General features: G+C 40.2%; 1 protein-coding gene across 2 annotated transcripts in view; it reads right to left on the bottom strand.

Moving 5' to 3' along the window:
* Positions 1 to 21,581, bottom strand: part of SMYD1 (SET and MYND domain containing 1) — a 30,130-nt gene that overhangs the window by 2,171 nt on the left and 6,378 nt on the right. Inside the window, exons 2-9 of one of the 2 annotated variants that reach the window (XM_075193982.1) lie at positions 17,536 to 17,712; positions 16,287 to 16,500; positions 15,546 to 15,676; positions 10,923 to 10,961; positions 6,551 to 6,749; positions 5,152 to 5,244; positions 3,728 to 3,891; positions 41 to 209 (exon numbers count right to left, since the gene is read on the bottom strand). In XM_075193982.1, the coding sequence (XP_075050083.1) occupies positions 41 to 209; positions 3,728 to 3,891; positions 5,152 to 5,244; positions 6,551 to 6,749; positions 10,923 to 10,961; positions 15,546 to 15,676; positions 16,287 to 16,500; positions 17,536 to 17,712 (1,186 nt within the window). The remainder of the gene's footprint in view (positions 1 to 40; positions 210 to 3,727; positions 3,892 to 5,151; positions 5,245 to 6,550; positions 6,750 to 10,922; positions 10,962 to 15,545; positions 15,677 to 16,286; positions 16,501 to 17,535; positions 17,713 to 21,581) is intronic. The other variant, XM_075193983.1, reaches the window with a different exon arrangement.

Genomic DNA, 21,581 nt, shown 5'->3' on the forward strand with positions numbered 1-21,581 from the left:
TTCCCCGAATAAAACAACGAGACAGAAATATTTCGCTGACCTCCAGATCTTTGGTAATGGGGTGAGTGGGTCCATGGGTAACTAGAAGAATGGCAAAGGCTTTGCAGATCATCCCGTGGCCCACCTCGATGAGCCCAGCGTGCCAGTGTGTGACTCCTGCCCTCATCACTGCCATACCCAGCTGGGCGTTGTTCGGGTGGTATATTTTCCTGTTGATGAAAAAAAGTGCAAATCAAGTCCTTCAAATTTTAAAACCATCATCAAAAGGTACGTTACACCCAACCTTGTCTTACAGTGATTTCTAATATGTCAATAAATCAATAGAGATGTTCACTGACCCAGGTGTTTTGGTTTTGGCTTTTGTTTTGGATCTGGATTAACTTTGTGTTTTGGTTTTGGCAAAACCACCCTCACGTGTTTTGGTTTTGGATCTCGATTTTTTCTAAAATTTCTTTTTTTTTTTGCTAAAATCACATAATTTGGCTCCTTTTTATCCATACATTATTATTAACCTCAATAACATTAATTTCCAATAATTTTCAGTCAATTTTTGTCAAGTGACAAGAACACTGCTACCCCTTCTGTTTCTGTTTGAGCAATATCACTGGAGAATGGAGAGTGACAAGAACACTGCTACCCCTGTTTCTGTGTGAGCAATGGCACTGAGCAATGTCACTGGAGACTGGAGAGTGACAAGAACACTGCTACCCCTGTTTCTGTGTGAGCAATGGCACTGAGCAATGTCACTGGAGACTGGAGAGTGACAAGAACACTGCTACCCCTGTTTCTGTGTGAGCAATGGTACTGAGCAATGTCACTGGAGACTGGAGAGTGACAAGAACACTGCTAGCCCTGTTTCTGTGTGAGCAATGGCACTGAGCAATGTCACTGGAGACTAGAGAGTGACAAGAACACTGCTAGCCCTGTTTCTGTGTGATCAATGGCGCTGGATCCCCTGGTGACGGAGGTACTTATGGAATCCAAAGCCTGCGAGCTCCAACAACGCAATAATGACATTTTGCCTCGATTCAGATCCGAGGACGCACAAAAGAAACGAGCCTACTCGGATTCCCTAAGTTCGGGTGGGTTCAGTTTTCAGAAAACCGAGCCTGAGCATCTCTATAAATCAATTATCCAAAATAAAGAAATATATTGTTGTTTTAATAAAAAAAAAAAAAAAAGATTCCTCCATTTAATGTATAATGTAAAGCAGAATGATTGATAGGTTCATTGAATAGGTTGGCTAAATATTTTCACAATATGCTATTTACAGTATTTCCAGGTTGATTCGTATTATAGGACCTTCAAGTCTTCTTCAGTGGCTCCATCAAATCCAGTATTGTGTTTTATGAACTACAGCTTAGACTAGGAGAATACTGGAGGCAAAGGGTTAGATTTACTAAAGCTTCTAAAACAGAAAAGTGGAGGTGTTGCCTATAGCAACCAATCAAATTCTAGCTATCATTTATTTAGGACATTCTACCAAATGATAGCTAGAATCTGATTGGTTGCTATAGGTAACATCTCCACTTTTCCTTTTTAGAACATCTACACCAAAGTGCCTCTTTAATAAGCTTAGTTCTGGTAATTTGAAGATATAAGGGGTCAGGGGGCTACTAAACATGTAGTTTACATTTGAAGTTAATAGTATTCAGTCTAAATAAAACGTTCACAAATGGTACAATAAATTTAATGTTGATAAAGACTGTTTGTAACCTGCACATAATGGGGGGAGCAGTTCTTTTGTGGGTTGGAGCGATATTTATGTCTCATGAATAGTGGCCATATCTTATAAATAATGGTCATGACATGCCTCTTGTTTCACCAGGTCATAGCTCTTACCAGAATACATCCTTTTCTTACCCAAGATGCTACCAAAGCTCTTCTCCATTCTCTCACCATCTCCCACCTTGACTATTGCAACCTCCTGCTATCTATCCCCGCTACAATTCACTATAAATGCTGCAGCAAGACTGATCTCCCTCTCTCACCGCTCCACATCTGCTGCACCACTCTGCAAATCCCTACACTGGCTCCCTGTGTCCTCCAGAATCCAATTCAAATTACTCACCCTTACCTACAAGGCTCTCTACAACACCACCCTTCATACATCTCAAATCTTATTTCCAAATACTTTCTATATTGCCATCTGGTAACCCCCTCTCACTCCTGCTTCCTATGCCACTACCCACTTATGGAATTCCCTACTCCTCTCAATCAGACTCTTCCTCAGCCTTCAAATCTTTAAATGCTCTCTGAAAACTTCTCTTTATTAGAGGTTACCCTACTCCCAGCCATACGACCCACTCAGGGGCAAACGCAGGATTTGTAGAGGGGGGTTTCCACACCACGCCACCAGTGGGCGTGACCAGCATGCATGGGGGCATGGCTATAATTTTAGACAGTGCTTGGCTGCTCTCCAACTCTTCCTATTCCCATAATATACATGGACAATGCTGCGTGCACTACTGTTAGGTGCATGCAGCTCTCTCTTTTCAAGCAGAGCCGTGTGAAGCGGGAGCAGGGTCCAGCCATCTCAATTTTACAGTGTCCCAGGCTTGGAGGGGGTTTCCAGGCAGTAGGAAACCCACCCCCCTCGGTTTGCCTATGCCACTCCCCTCTGAGCCACTCTCGCTCCTCTTGTCTCAACTGTGCCCTCTTTCAGTCAGAATGTTGTCACGAGCCGCGGCTGTATGCCACATCCTGGCGTGAACTAGCAGACGGGCATGTGCTTTAGGTTCTATGCTCTGTTCTTTTCCTTGTGGCATAGATTTAGAAGGATGTAGGGACAGCCTCCAATACCAGGGGGAGCTCTCTTATGATTTAAACTGGTTCACTTATATTTTTATACATGCTTCCTGGTTTTGTTATTACTTATGCTGGTTCTAGCTAGTGATTAATTAGCAGCCTCCTGAGGCTGATTGTCAGCCCTATCCTCCTCTGTCCTGATTGGCTCTTAGTGCTATTTAAGACAGTGAGATCAGAGCCTCACTGCCGGTTATAGCGTCCTGTTCACAGTTCTGCTGCCTGCTTGTTCTCTCTCTGTTTGGTGTTAAAACCTGTGACTGACTTCCCGTGTATGACCCTCGTTTGTTCCTGGACCTTGAACCTACGCTTCTGACCCTGACCATTTTGCCTGGAAACCGGATTCTGCTCCTCCGCCAGTGCCCCTGACCTTTCGCTTGTCCCTGGATTCTGTACCTGTGCTTGTGACCTCTGACCTCGGTTTACTCTGCCTGAACCCCACGCTGCTGTCCGCCAATCACTCCACTCCTGGGTTCTCCTTAGCTGGTATACGATTCTCGACCCTCTGTCAGCCTGTGGCCAAGTCTGTCCCCACCACTAGGGGCTCCAGCGAACACCAGGCTTTCAGAGTAGACTCCGAGTTTTATTTTCCTGGCTAGGGAGTTCCTAACAAATGTAAGTTCTTTTATCAGCAGGGCCCTCACTATTCTTTGTTTTAATGTCTGCATTTATTTTGTGTGCCTTGTATTTCCATGTTGTAAGCATGTTTTTCCCACTGTCTGGAGCTGCAGAGCACTGTGGTACCTTACAAATTAATGAAAATAATAGTATAATAATAATAAGCTGCATTTTCATCTATACTGGGTTCAGCCAACCAACATGTCTGCCTTCACTGCGTGCTCCTTCAGGAACGCTCTATATTATCATCTTTGGATCCATTTAAATGTCTTTTACTCACATGCATCATTCTCTAATTACTTACAAGTATCCATCCACCATAATTTTGGCGTTGTCGGCCGCCTGATCAAACATCTGGAGGTAAGACAGCACCTCAGAGGCGATGCTCAGAATCCGCAGCATGTAAATGTTTGTATCTGCTAAAACAGGTTCCTGTCTCTTCAGACATTCACGGCAAAGCTTCACCACCTGCTCCCAAATTGGGAAAGGGAAACAGTTAACGTTAAATAAAATTATAGTATAGGGATATATTAATTGAGATTAAAATTTTCTTCCTAAACAATCATTGTCAGGGACAGGTATGAAAACTGTATGTAAAGTAAAATGTGGTTTTGGCCGTAGCAACCAATCAGATTCTGACATTTTTTCGAATGTAGATTAGATAATGAATGCAAAAAAACTGAATATGATGACAGAAAATAATGTATACGTCTGGCTAGTGTGCCCTTTTGTGTATGCTTTTTTCTTAATATTTTCTTAACACTTAACAATAGCCATATGTCTGTCCCACGTACCCTTGAATTCTTTTACTATATGAACCCTCCACACAACTGCTGGGAGATTATTTCAGGGATCTATCATTCTTCCGATAACCAAGTTCCTCCGTCATGTCTTCCTTCCTCCAATTTCAAAGTGTTTTGTTCTAGAAATCTTCTTTAATTCTTTTTTTAAATACTGCCGCCCTGAACTCTATTAATCAGTCTGATATATTTGAATGTTTCTATCATATGACATCTGTCCCTTCTCTCCTCTATGTTAAACCTGTTCATTTCTTTAGGTGTTTCCTGATCAGTTTTGTTATGCAGCCCATGCACCATTTGAGCCTATATTTTTAGTGTTTTTTGTGTGTTTATCATTTTCCATACAGCCAAAATGTTGTCCTTGGACTACCTTTATGTTTAATTTATTTAATTACACCCCAGACTGAATTTTGGTTGGCCACCTTTAAAGGGGAATCCAATCCAAAAATGAAACTGCACTTTGTTAATTCGCATAACTTAGTGGAATCGCCTTTTGCCCAAAGCTAGAATGTCATAGTCCATATTAGATCCATCCCACTGTCACAGTCAGCGACCTCAGTGGATGGAGGGCATGATCGGACCTCACATATCTGATACGTGAGCATACTGTGACCAATCACATCATGACATGGTATAATAACCAGTATGTGAACGCTATGATTGTGTGTTAGCACCAGTCGGACATATGCTATAGTGGTTATTGAAAATGCAATATACACAGCTAAAAGATAAACTTACAGGCTCATTTATTACAGTAACATATCTCAATTTTGTAGTTTTTACTTAATTGCAATTATGTGCAACCACTTGACCTGGGTTTGGGATAATTAATCAATAGCATAAAGAGGTATGTGCTAGCATATGAAAGGCAATCCTGTAGAGCATATAAAATCCTATTATAAGTCAGGTTCAAGAAATTTGTACCCACCTCGTGATATAAGCCTTCAGAACGGGATTTGTCTATTTTCTCCAAGGTATTTTTGGAAAACTCTATGACTTCTTCCACCACGCTGTCTTCAGGCTACAGAAACAAGTTGTATATATGATGTTTGTTTTACATTGAGGTATATTGGACACAGCAATCCTCTTGCATCCAGTTCATATGAAGATGAACTGTGCTGATGGGGGACCCTGCTCTTTCCATTATCTATGCATTATTTTCTATGGAATATTGCTTACCTCCACTTTACTCCTTACATCATGAAACTGCCCCTGTCAGATGCAGTCCTGTCCTTGCTATAATAATTACTTGAGATGACAAACCCCTGCCCCCTCCCCCTCTGCACATAAGTCTCCTGAAATAATATGTGCTGCTGTGAGCATTTTTTGAGTTTAAGATGTATAGAAAAACTGTGACCCTGATCAAACGCACTTTAAAATCAGAGTTACAATTGTCTTGTCATGTTAAATTAATACATAAGTTACCACCTGGTGTGTTAGCTATGTAAAACAAAATATATACTTAATTTGTCTTCCTGGCTTATCTTCTGCAGTCTGTAATGGTTGATAGATGCCATGGTTGTTATGCCAGAGAACCAGCATTGTAACCTGACAGTAAATAAATTCAGGGCAGCACGGTGGCTCAGTGGTTAGCACTTCTGCCTCACAGCACTGGGGTCATGAGTTCAATTCCCGACCATGGTCTTATCTGTGTGGAGTTTGTATGTTCTACACGTGTTTGCGTGGGTTTCCTCTGGGTGCTCCGGTTTTCCTCCCACACTCCAAAAACATACAGGTAGGTCAATTGGCTGCTATCAAAATTGACCCTAGTCTCTATGTCTGTGTGAGTGTATGTGTTACAAAATTTAGACTGTAAGCTCCAATGGGGCAGGGACTGATGCGAGTGAGTTCTCTGTAAAGTGCTGCGGAATTAGTGGCGCTATATAAATAACTGATGATGATGATGTGTGACATGTCCCGGGTTCTATTTAAATTGCCTTCAGACTGCTAAAGCTGAGAGCAGAATGCTGGGACAGGCCGCAGACACATGCCTCCAAGTTTCTGTCAGGCTACTATGCAGGCGTGCAATAAGAGGTACCAGTGACATCATGAAGGTGGCCATTTTGCGCGCTGAACTAATATTTATAATCCAACCTCTCCATACACAAAGCTGAGTTCTCGTAAATATTGATTCAGGCTTCGCAATGTCCCTGTTTTCTGGGAAATGGATAGGCATAGTCTACATTCTCATGAATATTGGTCAGCCATTTTGTTGGCCAAACTAACATCTATGTGTAGGCAATGGGCAAATACACTTCTAACTGGCATTCCCTGGGTAATAAAATGATCACAAATTGCATAGAATAGGCTATTATAATTACTCCTACCTTGCGTCCTCCTTCTTCTTCTTTGACAGCCAATAACAGATCATCTTTGATCTTCTTGGTGCAGTGCTCACACGTGCAGTCAAAATAGTACTGTTTCTTTAGCTGTTTCCTTCTGTCTTCGCTGAGATTGAGGAAATCTATATAGGACACGCTGAGCTCATCTCCTTTGTTGATCTTTCCGAGAGAACGAAGCTCAATTCTGTTATTGAATAAGCAGGAAACCCGGTTAGTAATGATGGCAGAAGGCCACCGAGAAGACGACAGTGCAGGCCAAGGGGTTCTTTGGCATTTCAGCTGTGGGGTTTGAGCTCTACGGGAGCTTATCAACTGCTGAAGTGCTGAAGGTTGCCCGCCCGTGCACACCTGTTTCTCCCGGTTACTTAAATGAGTATTAGTTGTGAATTTGATTCACATGCATCGTCAATGTGACCGAACCACAAAAATTCCCATCCATGTCCAATATTCCATGTCAATGTATAGGTTAGAACAATAATTATTATTATTATATAGTTATGCATACGTTTTGTTTTGTGCTGTTAATATTTTTGGGGGTATTTTCTCTAAATCCCCCCCCAAAAAAAGTTGAACCTGCCCCATACAACTAATTGGGACAGAATGATAACGAGAAACATCTACTGGCTGTTTTAGTTCCATTATATCATTTTAGAACAAGTCAGAAAGAAAAAGGATTTGGCTACGTATTCACCAGGGTTTATAATTATGTTTTTAACATGAGCTATTAACACAAATTTAATGCATGTAAACGGATTTGAAAATAAAGATCATTGAGATAAATAAGAACATACAGATGTGCTTTTCTATTGGCGATTAACTGTATATCAAGCTCATACATAAATGTATAATGACCGATATGCATTTTTACATGCATTAAGGGAAACATTTTAAATGTTTGTCTAGTGCAGTGGTTCCCAAACTGTGCGCCTAGGCTCCCTGGGGTGTCTCGGTGATCTCACAGGGGTGCCACGGCCAGGACCAGTGGTAAGGAAGGCAAGGGACCAATTATTTTGGCTTAGGGGTGCCTTGAAAAACTTATGGAGACCCTAAGGGTGCCTTGAACCGAAAACGTTTGTGATCCACTGGTCTAGTGTATACGTAGCCTTACCCAAAAACTTATCAGTGTCAGAATATTAGTGTTCATAATACTGTTTTAGAACTTGTTACAAAAGTAAGTTTTTATTACAATAAATGTTATTGATTATAGAGTTACTGTAACAAAATGCAGCACAGATCATCGTACAACCTGTGGAGTTGTTTTCCTTCAATTCAATGACTTTCAGGGGATACTCATGTATATAACTGGTGTATCTGCTTACCCCATTAAGCTGGTATACAACACAGGTTTACAAATCAACCGTATTATGTCAAAATCATAATAAATATCTTTACACAGTGCGAGCAGCAGCCCTCAGTATGACAATTAAATCATTTTACAAACTGGTTAAAAAAATAAATAAATATCGTCTCCAATTAGCATTCGCCACAATCTCTGTCTTCCGTCTACATGACAATAGTTGGCTATATCTCACTGCAGATGCAAGGAGACGTAATAAAACAAAACAATGGCATAACATCACCCACGACGTGTGTTCTTCAGAAGCGTTAATATTAGCTGGTACATTCTGACACCGAGCCAAAGACATATACAAAGGGATAAAGTATATAAAGTGAAGCTTTAAAACTGTTGAAACTTTTACAACAATAACCTACTTAAAGCCGTCCACAAAAGATTGAAGGTTTTACTTGTGATTATGTTGACCCAACAACTGTTACCAAGACAAGTTACTGAAATGAAGGAACTGAAAGAACGCCATGTTTAACGAGCGATGTTTGTATACATACAGTGGAGACAGAGTTTTTGAGCACGTAACCAATATTCATAAGAAAGAAGCCTGACAATTCACTAGGAACCTGTGACCTCAGTGATATCACTAGTGTCTAGTTCAGCGTTTCCCAAAGCCAGTCCTCAGGGCCCCCTAACAGTGCAGGTTTTCCAGGTAACAAGTGAAATAATTATACCACCGGTGGATCTGTTACAATGGGCATGATTCATTAAGGAAAGCAAAAGTAAGGCAAAACCATGTTGCATTGGAGGGGGAGGTAAATTTAAAATGTGATGGCAGATTTATAGTTGAGGTAGGGAATGTCCTAGATCAACTTTAAATTTCAGTGTACAAGTAAGCTATCAAGTATTTGTGTGCTACATGACAAAACAGACAGTATTTTCCTTATGTGCAAAATAATAAACTCATTTGCACCCCTTACATTGTAACGTGGTTTTGTCCAGAAAATATGAGTAAGATAACTTACTCAATTTTGTGCTTAACTTTCTTTAATGAAGCAGACCCAACATGTCAGTCAGTAATGACTACTGACTATACCTGTGCTCCAGCAAGGAGATATGGAAAACATGCAGTGTTAGGAGTCCCTGAAGACTGGATTTGGGAGACCCTAGTCTAGTGTATTGACTGGCGACATGAATATTTGCTTCAGCTTACAAAATGGCTGCCTCCGCCATGTGTAGGCATCAGGTGTTCTTCAGTAAAAACATGTTGACCTCACTGGCTTGTGACAATGCATTTAAGTTCCATCAATCAAGTACCTCCTTTTATGATGCCAAATATATTACTGGTTAAATTGGTAAGATATTCAAACAGAATAATCAGTTTTTTAGAACAATAATATACGTAGTTTAGTTCTTTATAAAAAAAAACAAAAATTTGCTTCCCAAAATTGTCAGAGCAAGCAGGAGATTTAGACGTGTGAATAGAAAACAACTAAGCTGCACTCACATATAAGTTTATTAACATTTTATTTTCACATGGTATAACATTGGCTAACTTATCTTACCTTTATCTTAGGCTCTAAATGATTGCAAAAAGCCAGATAGGAAAATGAACAATTTTAGACACTAATTTTCACTTAAGTATAGGCACAAAATGTGATAATTAGTGTTATCTTACAAATAGATCTTCATAGGATTTCGGTGTTTAAAGGACAAACATAGGAAAATTGAAAATAAAACATAAGACCATTAAAATTGTTAATGATTTTGTAATTCACTTTTAAAGGGGAAAAAAAGCTATTGCCGTTTTAACAGAGTTACTGTAGCTCCAATCCTCCAAACCTGTTCGACCTCTACTGACCCGTCACGCTGAGCTGGTATTAAGTTCGGGAAGCGCCCATTCTGGCACTATGGGCCTGCCGACACCAAGCTGAGGGCTACTTAACAGTAAGTGTGGAAGACAGGAGTCCAGGTACCTTTGTAAAACAGCAAAACCTTTCCTCTGGTCAGATTGCTTTAAACTGAGCAAATGATCTTATATTTTATTTTTAATATGGTGATAGCTATCCTAGGGGGTATCGATTCGTTCAATCTTTACAGCTCTCCACCAAGTACAAGAGCAGAGGTGGTCTTAGGCTTCCTGTGACCCCAGATTAAATTATCCAGGCCTGACGTCCTCAGTGCATTCCGACAGGATTCCTAATAAAGTACATGTGTGTTCTAATATAATCTATCAATGCTGATACTATACAGCATCATCATGTAACAACATGGTAATATGCTTTAAGAACATACAACAGAAAACCTGCCAAAACATCTTAATGTATGATCGGTACACCTTAGCACAACCATAGATATACATTTATCATTGTATCCCATTATAGGGCACCAGTTGCCTACACACTCTGGAGGCAGCCATTTTGTGCTATGAACCAATATTCCTGAGAAGGCAGCCAATCAGGTCGCTAGGGACCTGTGACATCACAAGCTCCTAGCGAAGCGATTGGCTGCCTTCTCATAAATGTTGGTATCTACCACAAACGGCTGCCTCCACTTCCTCCATCATTATTAAAGGCGCCATGCGCTGTGTGTATTGGTGACATGTGCATTTTAACTTTGGCATCATTAAAGTATCAAAACCCATTCATTGACAGCATATGCAGTTCTTAGGAAAGTGATTATCTTTAATAGGCTTTAGTATTTTTATTTTTGTTAGAAATACATATTAGTAGATCAGAATCCAATTGCCGAAAAGGCGACAGACGTAATTTTCCTTTCCAAACTTTATTGACAATAGTCCATGCTTTCAGACGACGAACACATGATATCACTGTGCACCAAGGAATCACTGAGGTGGGAAGTGCAATACACAGAACAGAGGACGGGATTAGGGTGGAAGGGTCAGGCTTAGGATAACAGTATTAATGGAGGTTTCATACATTGTGAAGTATCATATGATGCACATATGGTGAGGGGGTGAGGGGATTTGGGAGCAGAGAGACGCTGTGTGGGTTACTGGATTCATGAGGAACAGAGGATTTCACAATGATGTTTGTGACACTGACCCACCTCATCTGTGTATGATACATTGATTTAACAGCCTCATGACTGAAAAAGAAAACAAGAATCTACAATGCACATGGGTAACAAGAATGTCCATTATAACTAAGCAAAGGGTAGGATACTCTGGGAGCACTATGGTGTCGTTCATTATACATGGGGGCTATGTATCAATTTCCAGTTTGGGAGACTAGTTTTGGTCCAACATTGTTAATAGATGCAGGGTACACTGGATCAGCTGCTGTGCACTTATTAGGAATTTGAGGTGACATTATAATAACACATAACAGAAATCATTGTTCTTCGAAACGTTTTAAATACCTCATGTATTTTGAAGTTAGTCCTGGACGTTAAGAGTTTGATACATAGCCCGTAACTTATCTATATTTATACCCTCTCCCCCCATGGAAAGAAATATTGAGTACATGTTACATGAAAATAATTATCAAGCCAACTTATAATGTTGTCGAAGTTATTACATCTGTATGTTTACATTTTTTTTATATTATTAAACTAAAAATGTTTTCACTGAAATCTGTTTAAACCTTATAATTCTTGTAGAACTACCGATTGTCTTGACAACGGAGAAATCGGTTTCAGAACTGAAAGCTTGACTCAAATGTTGTATATCAAATACATCAAACATGTAAAATGTAGTACAAAATAAACAGAAAACAATCAGTACATACTCCTAAACCCCCAGTCTAAAGATTCCCATAATTCCTTTAATTTTGATGGCCAAATTTAGACCCGAGTGGCTGGAAATTGCAAGGGGCATGACACCAAAAGGACTGCTGACTCCAATCAATCAAGGTGCTGTCCAGGATGTACAATAAATCCAGTCAGTGGATGACCATATCTGACCGTAGATCTGGTCATCATCCCATATCAGTAATGGCGCCCTGACAGATATGGCAGCTTGACCAGAACACTGGTTTGTATGGCCAAAGCTTACATAGAAGCCACCATTCTGTCTGTGCATGGGCACCATTAATCTTACATTGGAACCTTTATGCATATATGATGGGACTGTCCCAAACTACGCCCGCACTTTCTCTAGCCTCAACAATTCTCGGCATCCCTCTACCATCCGAAACCAAACACGTGCTTCTACCCTTGCCTGTCTCAAACCTTCCTTCTCATGCCCATAAACTCTTCAGACATATTGTTAGTGCGGCGACCTGCCAAATCACTGCTTCCTGGAAGAATCCTACTCCCTCAATGCTTCAAATGGTCTGCAGTCAGGTATGACACACCTACCAGATGGAACATCTTACCACCTTACCAGTATCCTGAGGGGCTCCTTCGTATCCTTCTACAAAACTTGGTCCCCTTGAGCTTCCTATTATAGTCAACCTCTGCTCAGATTCTAATTGCTATTGAATCTGTGTGCGGACTCCCGGCCTAGACCATTCCTACATTTTTAGTGCATGAACTTTTTTCCCCACACACTTTGCCTAATTCCCTGTTTCCCCTCCCCCCCCCTACAACCCTGAAATATACCTCTCTCACCTCTATGCCTTATAACCCCTTCCCCTTCCTGTTTGAAATGTTAACATCACCACAGTACAAGACCAGCATATTGTTGACTTCATATTGCAAAAGCATTGTAGGGGAGTGTCATGTACCCTAAACTTGTTTATACAATGTTATTGCTGAATCTCCCATGAATTCTTGGAATTTATCTTTTTGTACTTGATGTTATTAATAGAGTGTATTCTAAAAAAAACAAAAATCTGTTCAGTATGTTGAGATAATACAATCGCACTGTATTGTCTTTCCTTGGTTTCCAGAACAAGATACTGTATTAGGTGCTAACTGGATATTGATGGATTTCTATAATATTCTGTTACAGTTCTCATGTCTTTGGTTTAGGTTTGATATATAACCTATGCTTTAAGAGCAATATGCCACATTAAACTTCATATTATTATTTTCAAACTTGTTTACAAAATACCCTGAGCAAGTATTTCCATGATATATGGGATAGTGTAACACCCAGTGTAAATGATAAAGGTAGTCCAAGGTGTTTTGTAACCAAATGAATTAATAGATTTATACAGGTTGTTTATACACAGCATAAACAGAACAGAATCCTAAGGGAGCACATGGCAAATCCTGGTCAATGAAGATTAAAGAAAGTAAGAAACATTAAATAATACTGCTCCATACTGACCTACATTTTTTCCTTAATTCAGTTCGACAGTAGTTCTACAAGTTAATTATACAGTTTCTTCTGTAAGGATTAGAATGCAGGTTTGCCCTCAGAATTCTAATTAAGATACTGCACATTGTTAACCTGTGTCACATGACACCGACCATTAAACATGTACAGCACATGGGAATCTCAGCCTCACCACACCTGCCCACCCTTGTCAGCTGCTAACAGGGATCAGCTGTCGGCGTAGCTGGGGTAAGCTAGGGAGCTGGCATTTCAATGAACGTAATGTCATATAAATGTCAAAGGATAAGAGCACAGAGGACACTGCTTGTAAAGTGGCTTTATCACAGTCTGCTGAACAAACTCACTAATAGAAAAGAACAGATATTCATATACCACAGCTCCTTGTAACTGGCTAAGCCAAGAAGATCTGGCTTATGATGGATCTTATAGTATTACAGGGCACACCGTATATCCACCTGGCTGCAGATACTCCTGGCAGGAAATGAATGACAAGCCCTATGCTGAACGATTATTCAAAATATATTAATTCAATACTATTGTATTCTGCAATTAAGATGAACTGTAAACATTAGTTCATTATCTGCTGCCTTACGACTCAAGCGCAGATGCTGAAATCAGGCATTCAATGTGCGATCCTACTTTGATAAATGGCACACATACTTAACACATACTTCCCAACTTTCTAAAGTTGGCTTCCGGGAGCCTGACGGGGGAGGTGGGCGTGATGGGGCTCCAAAATTTGTGCCATTTTGGACCCGCCCCCGTACAGCAGGGGGCAGGACCAAACGCCGCAATTCCCTGTGAATCGCGGCATTTTGGACCTAATTCTGCCCACATGGGCGGGAGATTGCCACACTCTCCCGGGAGTCCGGGAGACTCCTGCGGAATGCGGGAGTCTCCCGGACATTTCGGGAGAGTTGGCAAGTATGACTTAACATTACCATATTCATGCCTTGTTTTTCAGCGTAATGTGTTTAAAAACAAATAACGTTATTATCCTATCTCTATCACTAAGGGTTAACTGTTTTGCAGAGAACTGAATTTGTTTTAAAAAAAATTAGTAGCGATGGCTGCCTATTAGGAGGCATTTCAAAATTAACCACAGCCAATGTAAAAACAAATAAGTTAGACCCTCCCTCGTTACAGTGGGACCTTATCGTAGGTTCGCGCCTAACTTTGTTAGGTCCCCGAGACACACTGCCACTGAGGGAAAGCCAGTTAGCTATGATAGGAGTTCAGAGGCAGAGGAGACCTACCCAGAGTCTTAATAACTCCAAACTTAAAAAAGGAAAAAGTTTGTAGTTCCAATGGATGCTATTAGTGTGGGATTTGGAGCAGCCATCTCGTCAGCAATTAATCAGGAGCAACACCTAGTAATATATCTAAGTCAGAAAAATACTCCCTGTCAAAGAAATTATGGTTGAAAGGGAATACTTAGCCATTAAGTGGGCACTAGAATATTATAAACCATTTCCCCCTTACATAGATGAGACAGAGTAAAATGAGGAAGAGAGTTGAGCGTTGATCATTTTCACAATGATGTTTATCAAAGCTGTGCAATGCGCCCTGGAAACTTGTGGTATGGGCATGTAGAAGGAATGTAGTGGGCAACATGCTCCCTTCCACTTCAGTACAGGCTTTTTGATTGTAGGTGTAATTCTGCCCAATACCTGCAGATCTGTTTGAATTTTAATGTGTTTGAGTCATTAGAGCCCAGATGTGGTTCCTAAATTAAAAGTTAGTGCCTTATAGTATTGTTTTTTTTTTATTTATTTTGTCTCACACAATGGACTGGGTGCTCTATAAATGCCTGATCATATTGCCGGCAGCTGGAGATTAGCATGACTGCCCATGCAATTAGTCCAGCATACTTGGTGGACTGAGCTTTTTAATTAGTTAAATTAATAAAGCACATGTCCTATAACCCTGTTTCACTTGTGTGGTCCCTGTATTTTCTACCCTTTTTTCCTTCACACTATTATTTTTAGATGTTTATGGTCATTAAACACATATTATGTATATTATGACCAAATTATCTAATGAAAATAATAGTTACCGAGGACTATTTTGTTTGGTTGCTATGCGCCTCTCACCCTAGCAACCAGCATTAAGGATAAAATTCTATGCAGCCATAACTTACTATGGAAGCACTACATGACAATTACTTCTAAAGGAAAAACATTTTTAGTATATAATGTTTTCAAATACTCAAATATTTTTCTAATTGCAAATTTTTTCTTTGGTGAATATTCGCTCTGATGCGGCCTCCATCACTGTAATCTAGGTTAAATCGCATTTCACGTTGGTGAGTTCTCTGTGAACCTGCGGCTATGCAAATTGGACTACTGCAAAGCGATTTTTCTAGAGACAATACAAGAGAAAGGCCTGGACCATGTCCACAATATCATATAATAATGAAAATGTCTTGGCGGAAATATCGTACTTACTTGCCATTGTTGAATATAACGGTGCAATTCGGCCAGCAGTCGTGGTTAGCAAGACAGAGATTTGGGAAGATGCCAACTCCAACAGCTTGAAGACCTCTTTGGTCACTTAAAGTAAATCCGTTGCAGCTTATCTTTCCATGTAAAGCCGCCCGGAGGAAGAGGTAGAGAGACACACAAGAATAAAACCGTCAATCAGCAAATATAAGTTAATATGGAGTTGTTAATGCATTATGTTATATAAAAAAATATATATATATTTTTTAATAAGAAGTAAAATAAAAAAACACAACATACAAAACATACATAAGGGCGAAATTTAGATTCACATCTCTCGGCTATAGAAAAATGTATAGGTAGTATGTTAAATGGTGAAATCTCCGCGCTCCAGTCTTGAGGGTAAATGCTGTCAAGCTGCGAGTTTCCGGCGGGTTTGAAAAGTAGAGATGTTGCCTATAGCAACCAATCAAATTCTAGTTATCATTTATTTAGTGCATTCTAGAAAATGATAGCAAAAATCTGATTGGTTGCTACAGGCACCATCTCCACTTCTCAAACCCACTTGAAAACTCTCAGCTTGATACATTTACCCCTTGGAGTGTTGGATAAAGAGTGTTAATGGGGCGAGGTTTGTGGGCAGTCAGTTGGCCTCCTCATTCTTTATCATATAGAACAATAGTAGTAAGATTGTGAATGTGGCCTCCAAAAATCCAGTACACTTTGCTCTCCATTACTAAGACTTACCACTCCAAAGATATAAGAAATGAAGTGCATGCCAAACTGTTTACTCTGACTTGGCCAATAATCCAGAAAGCTTTGCACGTCTTCCATTAGACTATTCTTTTCCTCTTCATCGAAGTTGAATAGGTGGTTTTGCAGGTCCTCGACGGAGACTAAACATCCCTCTGTCAGTCCGCTTCCTTCTCTGTCTATCCGCCACATTATTCTAGCAGCAAGCCTAGTTACATAGCAGACACATGTTTTTCACACACCAGGAACTCCATTACAATTTATACAGTATTATATGATCTGATACACTTTATCTCATGTTCCATATATCCATGATCTCCGCTGTGTGCACCTCAGTCCCCCTCTGTCTGCCCAGTTTCTCCTCTCGTAAAAAATAGCTAAAACTATAACAAACACAGTCTCGTTGTACTGGTGTCTCTTAAACATGCTTTCTTTCTAGAAGGGGTTAATGTATCAAGTTTCTAAATAGGAAAAGCAGAGGTGTTGCCCATAGTAGCCAATTAGTTTCTAGCTATCGTTTATCTAGTACATTCTGGAAAATGGTAGCTAGAATCTGATTGGTTGCTATGGGCAGCATCTCCGCTTTTGCTTTTTAGAAGGCTTGATACATTTACTCCTAAGTCTTAAAAGTAAAGCAGCTGTTGTAATATCAATTCTCTCTCTGATCTTTCTGGATTGCTTCAGAATCTGCCCCACCCCTCTCATTTACATACCATAGCCACTGGCAGGAGGAGGGAAGTGTCAAAAGGAAAGGTAGGAGGGAGATTAGAAGCAAAGAATTTATGGAACAAATAGAAATAGAATATAGATAGGTTTTGTATTTTGCAAATATATATATATATATATATATATATATATAGTCACTGGATTAATGCTAAATCACAGAGGTATTTGTCCCAGGTCTCCTGCCTTGTATACACTAACATCAGGGAGATTGTTTAGCTCTGTGGGGAAAAGCTTTCCAGAGTATGTTTCAAAGCAGACTAATTTGGAGTTGCACCTGTGTGGGGTCTGTAAAAGTTTGCAGCCAGTATCACTCTGTCTCTCAGACCTGGGAAGGAGGCTGCTAAGGGTGAGCAAATATCCTTTGTTTGGAGTTTGAGTTTGGGACACAAGGTCTCAGAGTCGAGAGAGGGCCTCTAAGGAATGTTTAGCTAGTGCCGGACGGGTTTATGTTTTGTTATTTGCACATACTCAATAAAACTGGCTGAGGCCAGTTGTACCAGAAAGACTCTGTTCTTACCTGATGTTTTCGTTTGGGGCTTTGCCAAGTTTCTTGATGGAGGCACATTCAAATTTGTGGTTGGCCCAAGAGTCCTTTTGACAGGTGCGATCGCAGTAATGTGCAAATTTACATTGTCCGCAGCGCTGCAGCTTTTCCTGCCTCTTGAAACATGTGTGACACACAGAGTGTGTATGGCTGGCAAGAGATGGACAATATGAGATATATAACGCCATCACTCTAGATTTTATTTACTTCAATACCAATTTACCATTCTCACAATGTTTAGCGGCACAAACCATGAACGTATTTTCCACCTTCTTCTCTGTCTTCCCTGATCTCGGTTTTCTCTCTCGTTCTGCCTTGGGTACCGCTGGTAACCCACCTACCACTCTCACCTCTTGTTATCAAAATAAATTTCGCTCCAGATGGAATCGTCAGCCAGGGAGATGCATACATCTCACCAGCATGCATAATTAAGGAATATCCAGATCAGTAATATTGTCACCAAACTGCTTTATCGCTAACAAAGTTCTCAACAGGAGGTGACCTCTCTCGAACATACATAAGCAGCTGCAAATAACTACATGGGCGCACCTGCCCTTGATGGCATCAGGGAACCTTACTAGCAGTTACATTTCCCCTGAGAGGATGCACAATGGAAACCAGCTGCAGCGGAATCCTCTTCAATACCTGGAAACTTCAGAATGATCATTTTCTCTTTTGTGAGGACCCAGCTACAGATGACAAGTTGCAGTGAACCGTCAACAGCACATTCTTTTTCACTTACTGCAATCAGCACTTTGCTAAAGACCAAGTCAATTAAGACTAAGAGACCTCACCTGTATGCAGCCCCAGTCCCACCAGTCTATGCATGAGCAAAATTATAATTTCATCTCACTGCTGGTACTTCAAGCGTCTTGTTTTGTTTGCCGGTTTATTGAAATCGGCTTCATCCCTCATGATTCTACCTCCTCCAACCCACCTACTTCCGCTTTGACCCTCACAACTCATCCTTGGACTAAGGGACTGGGCCGGTAGTGGTGTTTTTCTTATAACTACCCCAGCCAAGTGCTTCTCTTCTGGCAGAAACTAGCACTAGTACTGAGGACTAGAGATACTCAAATAATTAGAACAGGTTTAACACCTGATTGAATTTGGTCAGTTCAATGTCCTCAAATTTGTTAGCGGAACAATGTATCAGTTCAATCTGTTTTATTTTCTGCCCCCTTCCTTCCCCCATCCCAAACTCTCAAACAAGAAACCTTGAACCACGCTCGAGGTGCATAGCTTGTGGTACGAAATTCACATCTGCATATACAGATTGCATTTTTAGGTATGCTGTTCTTAGAGACGATAATATAGACTATAATATGATGCCTGTTTAAGCTTGAATTGCTACATTTTATAATATTCTTAACAGTTTTTTAATTCAGTGTTCGAGTTCATCGAGTGATCTCCACTGGGACAGAGACTGGGGTCATGAGTTCAATTCCCAACCATGGCCTTATCTGTGTGGAGTTTGTATGTTCTCCCCGTGTTTGCATGGGTTTCCTCCGGGTGCTCCGGTTTCCTCCCACACTCCAAAAACATACTAGTAGGTTAATTGGCTGTTATCAAAATTGACCCTAGTCTATCTGTGTGTGTGTCTATGTTAAGGAATTTAGACTGTAAGCTCCAATGGGACAGGGACTGATGTGAGTGAGTTCTCTGTACAACGCTGCAGAATTAGTGGCGCCATATAAATAAATGTTGATGACAATTTCAAACTTTAAAAACCAGTTCTATGAACTGGTTTGAAAACCACTTTGAAACAATTTTAGGCATCTCTTCTCAGCACCTCAATTACAACATTTGTCACTCAGGGATCCATCCTCTACAACAGAGATGGAGATCCCGAGTGGGTTACTGTAATGTGTTTTTTGGGGTCATATTGTGAATTCACCCGGATCATTTTTTCGGCTCACAAAAGGACCAGCGTGTTTAGGTAGCAAGTACAATTTAATGTGTCTCTCGTTATCTGATCTTCTACACGTACTCAGCACACAGTTTCTGCCAAGGGTAAGTGAAGTGTATGGTTTACATCACAGCGATGACAGATCATAACACTCACTGAATGTCATTTCTATTTTCTGCTCTCTTACAAACACACCATAGTTCACTATAAAACACTGACAGCACATCAACATGCATTAAAGCCCAGCGCCACATGCAGTAATCACCGCACATTGTCAACATCTTTCCTGGATTACATTTTCATCACAAAACACTAACAGAATATGTGATCTACAAGCCCACAGGACACATGGAATATGTTTTTTCCATTATATAGCTTATTAACAGTACAATATAAGCCCTGATCGTTTCAATCAGTGAAGACATGTTTTACATATTTAAGAGACATTTAGGGGTATATTTACTAAACTGCGGGTTTGAAAAACTGGAGATGTTGCCTATAGCAACCAATCAGATTCTAGTTGTCACTTTGTAGAATGCACTAAATAAATGATAACTAGGGGCCTGATTCATTAAGGATCTTAACTTGAGAAACGTCTTATTTCAGTCTCCTGGAAAAACCATGTTACAATGCAAGGGGTGCAAATTAGCATTCTGTTTTGCACATAAGTTAAATACTGACTGTTTTTTCATGTAGCACACAAATACTTGGCAATTTTTGTTTTCTGCCAGAGGGGAAATAAAGTGTAAGCGCAAAGGTGGACGTTAATCGGGTCATTTTGGCCCCGCCTCTGAGACGCAATGACACAATCACGACATAGAGGCCACTGTATGGATGTGGGAAATTGGCCTGATCTCCTGGGAGTCTGGAAGACCTACCCAGAATTCAGGATGTACGTGTACACCTATGTATGCTGCAAGTCTGCATAATGCAGTTAGTACATCACCTATTCTATTGTGGTTTAAGTGCTGATTTTTTTTTCAGTGTTAGAGGCCTGCAAAGCTCCTCACATACATACATGTGTCATGTATCCTCACATAATTGGGTTTCTTATTGAAATTTTATGATGCCGATAGCTGTAGTAATGTGAGCTATGCTACATGCTGCCATCTAGTGGCAACTACAGTAGTTTGTCTCCAACAGAACTTAACATAAGTATGAAACAATGACTAAGGGCTAGATTTACTAAGCTGCAGGTTTGAAAAAGTGGGGATGTTGCCTATAGCAACCAATCAGATTCTAGCTGTCATTTTGTAGAATGTACTAAATAAATGAAGGCTAGAATTTGATTGGTTGCTATAGGCAACATTCACACTTTTTCAAACCCGCAGCTTAGTAAATCTAGCCCTAAAAGTCTTATTATTAGAGATGTTCACTGACCCACATGTTTTGGTTTTGGATCTGGATTAACTCTGTGTTTTGGCTTTGGCCAAACCGCCCTTGTGTGTTTTCGTTTTGGTTTTAGATTTGGATCCCTATTTTTATTCAAAAATCCCGATTTATTTTTTTTCTAAAATCACATAATTTGGCTCTTTTTTTGTTCCAACATTATTATTAACCTCAATAACATTAATTTCCAGTCATTTCCAGTAAATTTTTGTCAAGTGACAAGAACACTGCTACCCCTCCTGTTTCTGTGTGAGCAATGTTACTGGAGACTGGAGAGTGACAAGAACACTGCTACCCCTCCTGTTTCTGTGTGAGCAATGGCACTGAACAATGTCACAGTTGTTCCAAAGTGCCGATTGTTGTTTCATTAGATTGGTCGCACTGTTTAATAATCACTTTCCAATCACCTTTCGACCATGTAGTGTGTATGAACTCATAATCACGATCTCCATAGCGTTTACAGAGTCATGGGGTAAATTTATCAAGCTGTGTGTTTGAAAAAGTGGAGATGTTGCCTATAGCAACCAATCAGATTCTGGCTGTCATTTTGTAGACTGTACTAAATAAATGATATCTAGAATCTGACTGGTTGCTATAGGCAACATCTCCACTTTTTCAAACTCGCAGCTTGATAAATTTACCCCATGGTCTTTTCAGCTGATGCCGACAATGAACATGTCCTGATGACTAAATGTAGAGAGTGCTGTGGATGGAATAGTTT

This window comes from Mixophyes fleayi, chromosome 1, assembly GCF_038048845.1.
Source record: "Mixophyes fleayi isolate aMixFle1 chromosome 1, aMixFle1.hap1, whole genome shotgun sequence".
NCBI lineage: Eukaryota > Metazoa > Chordata > Amphibia > Anura > Limnodynastidae > Mixophyes > Mixophyes fleayi.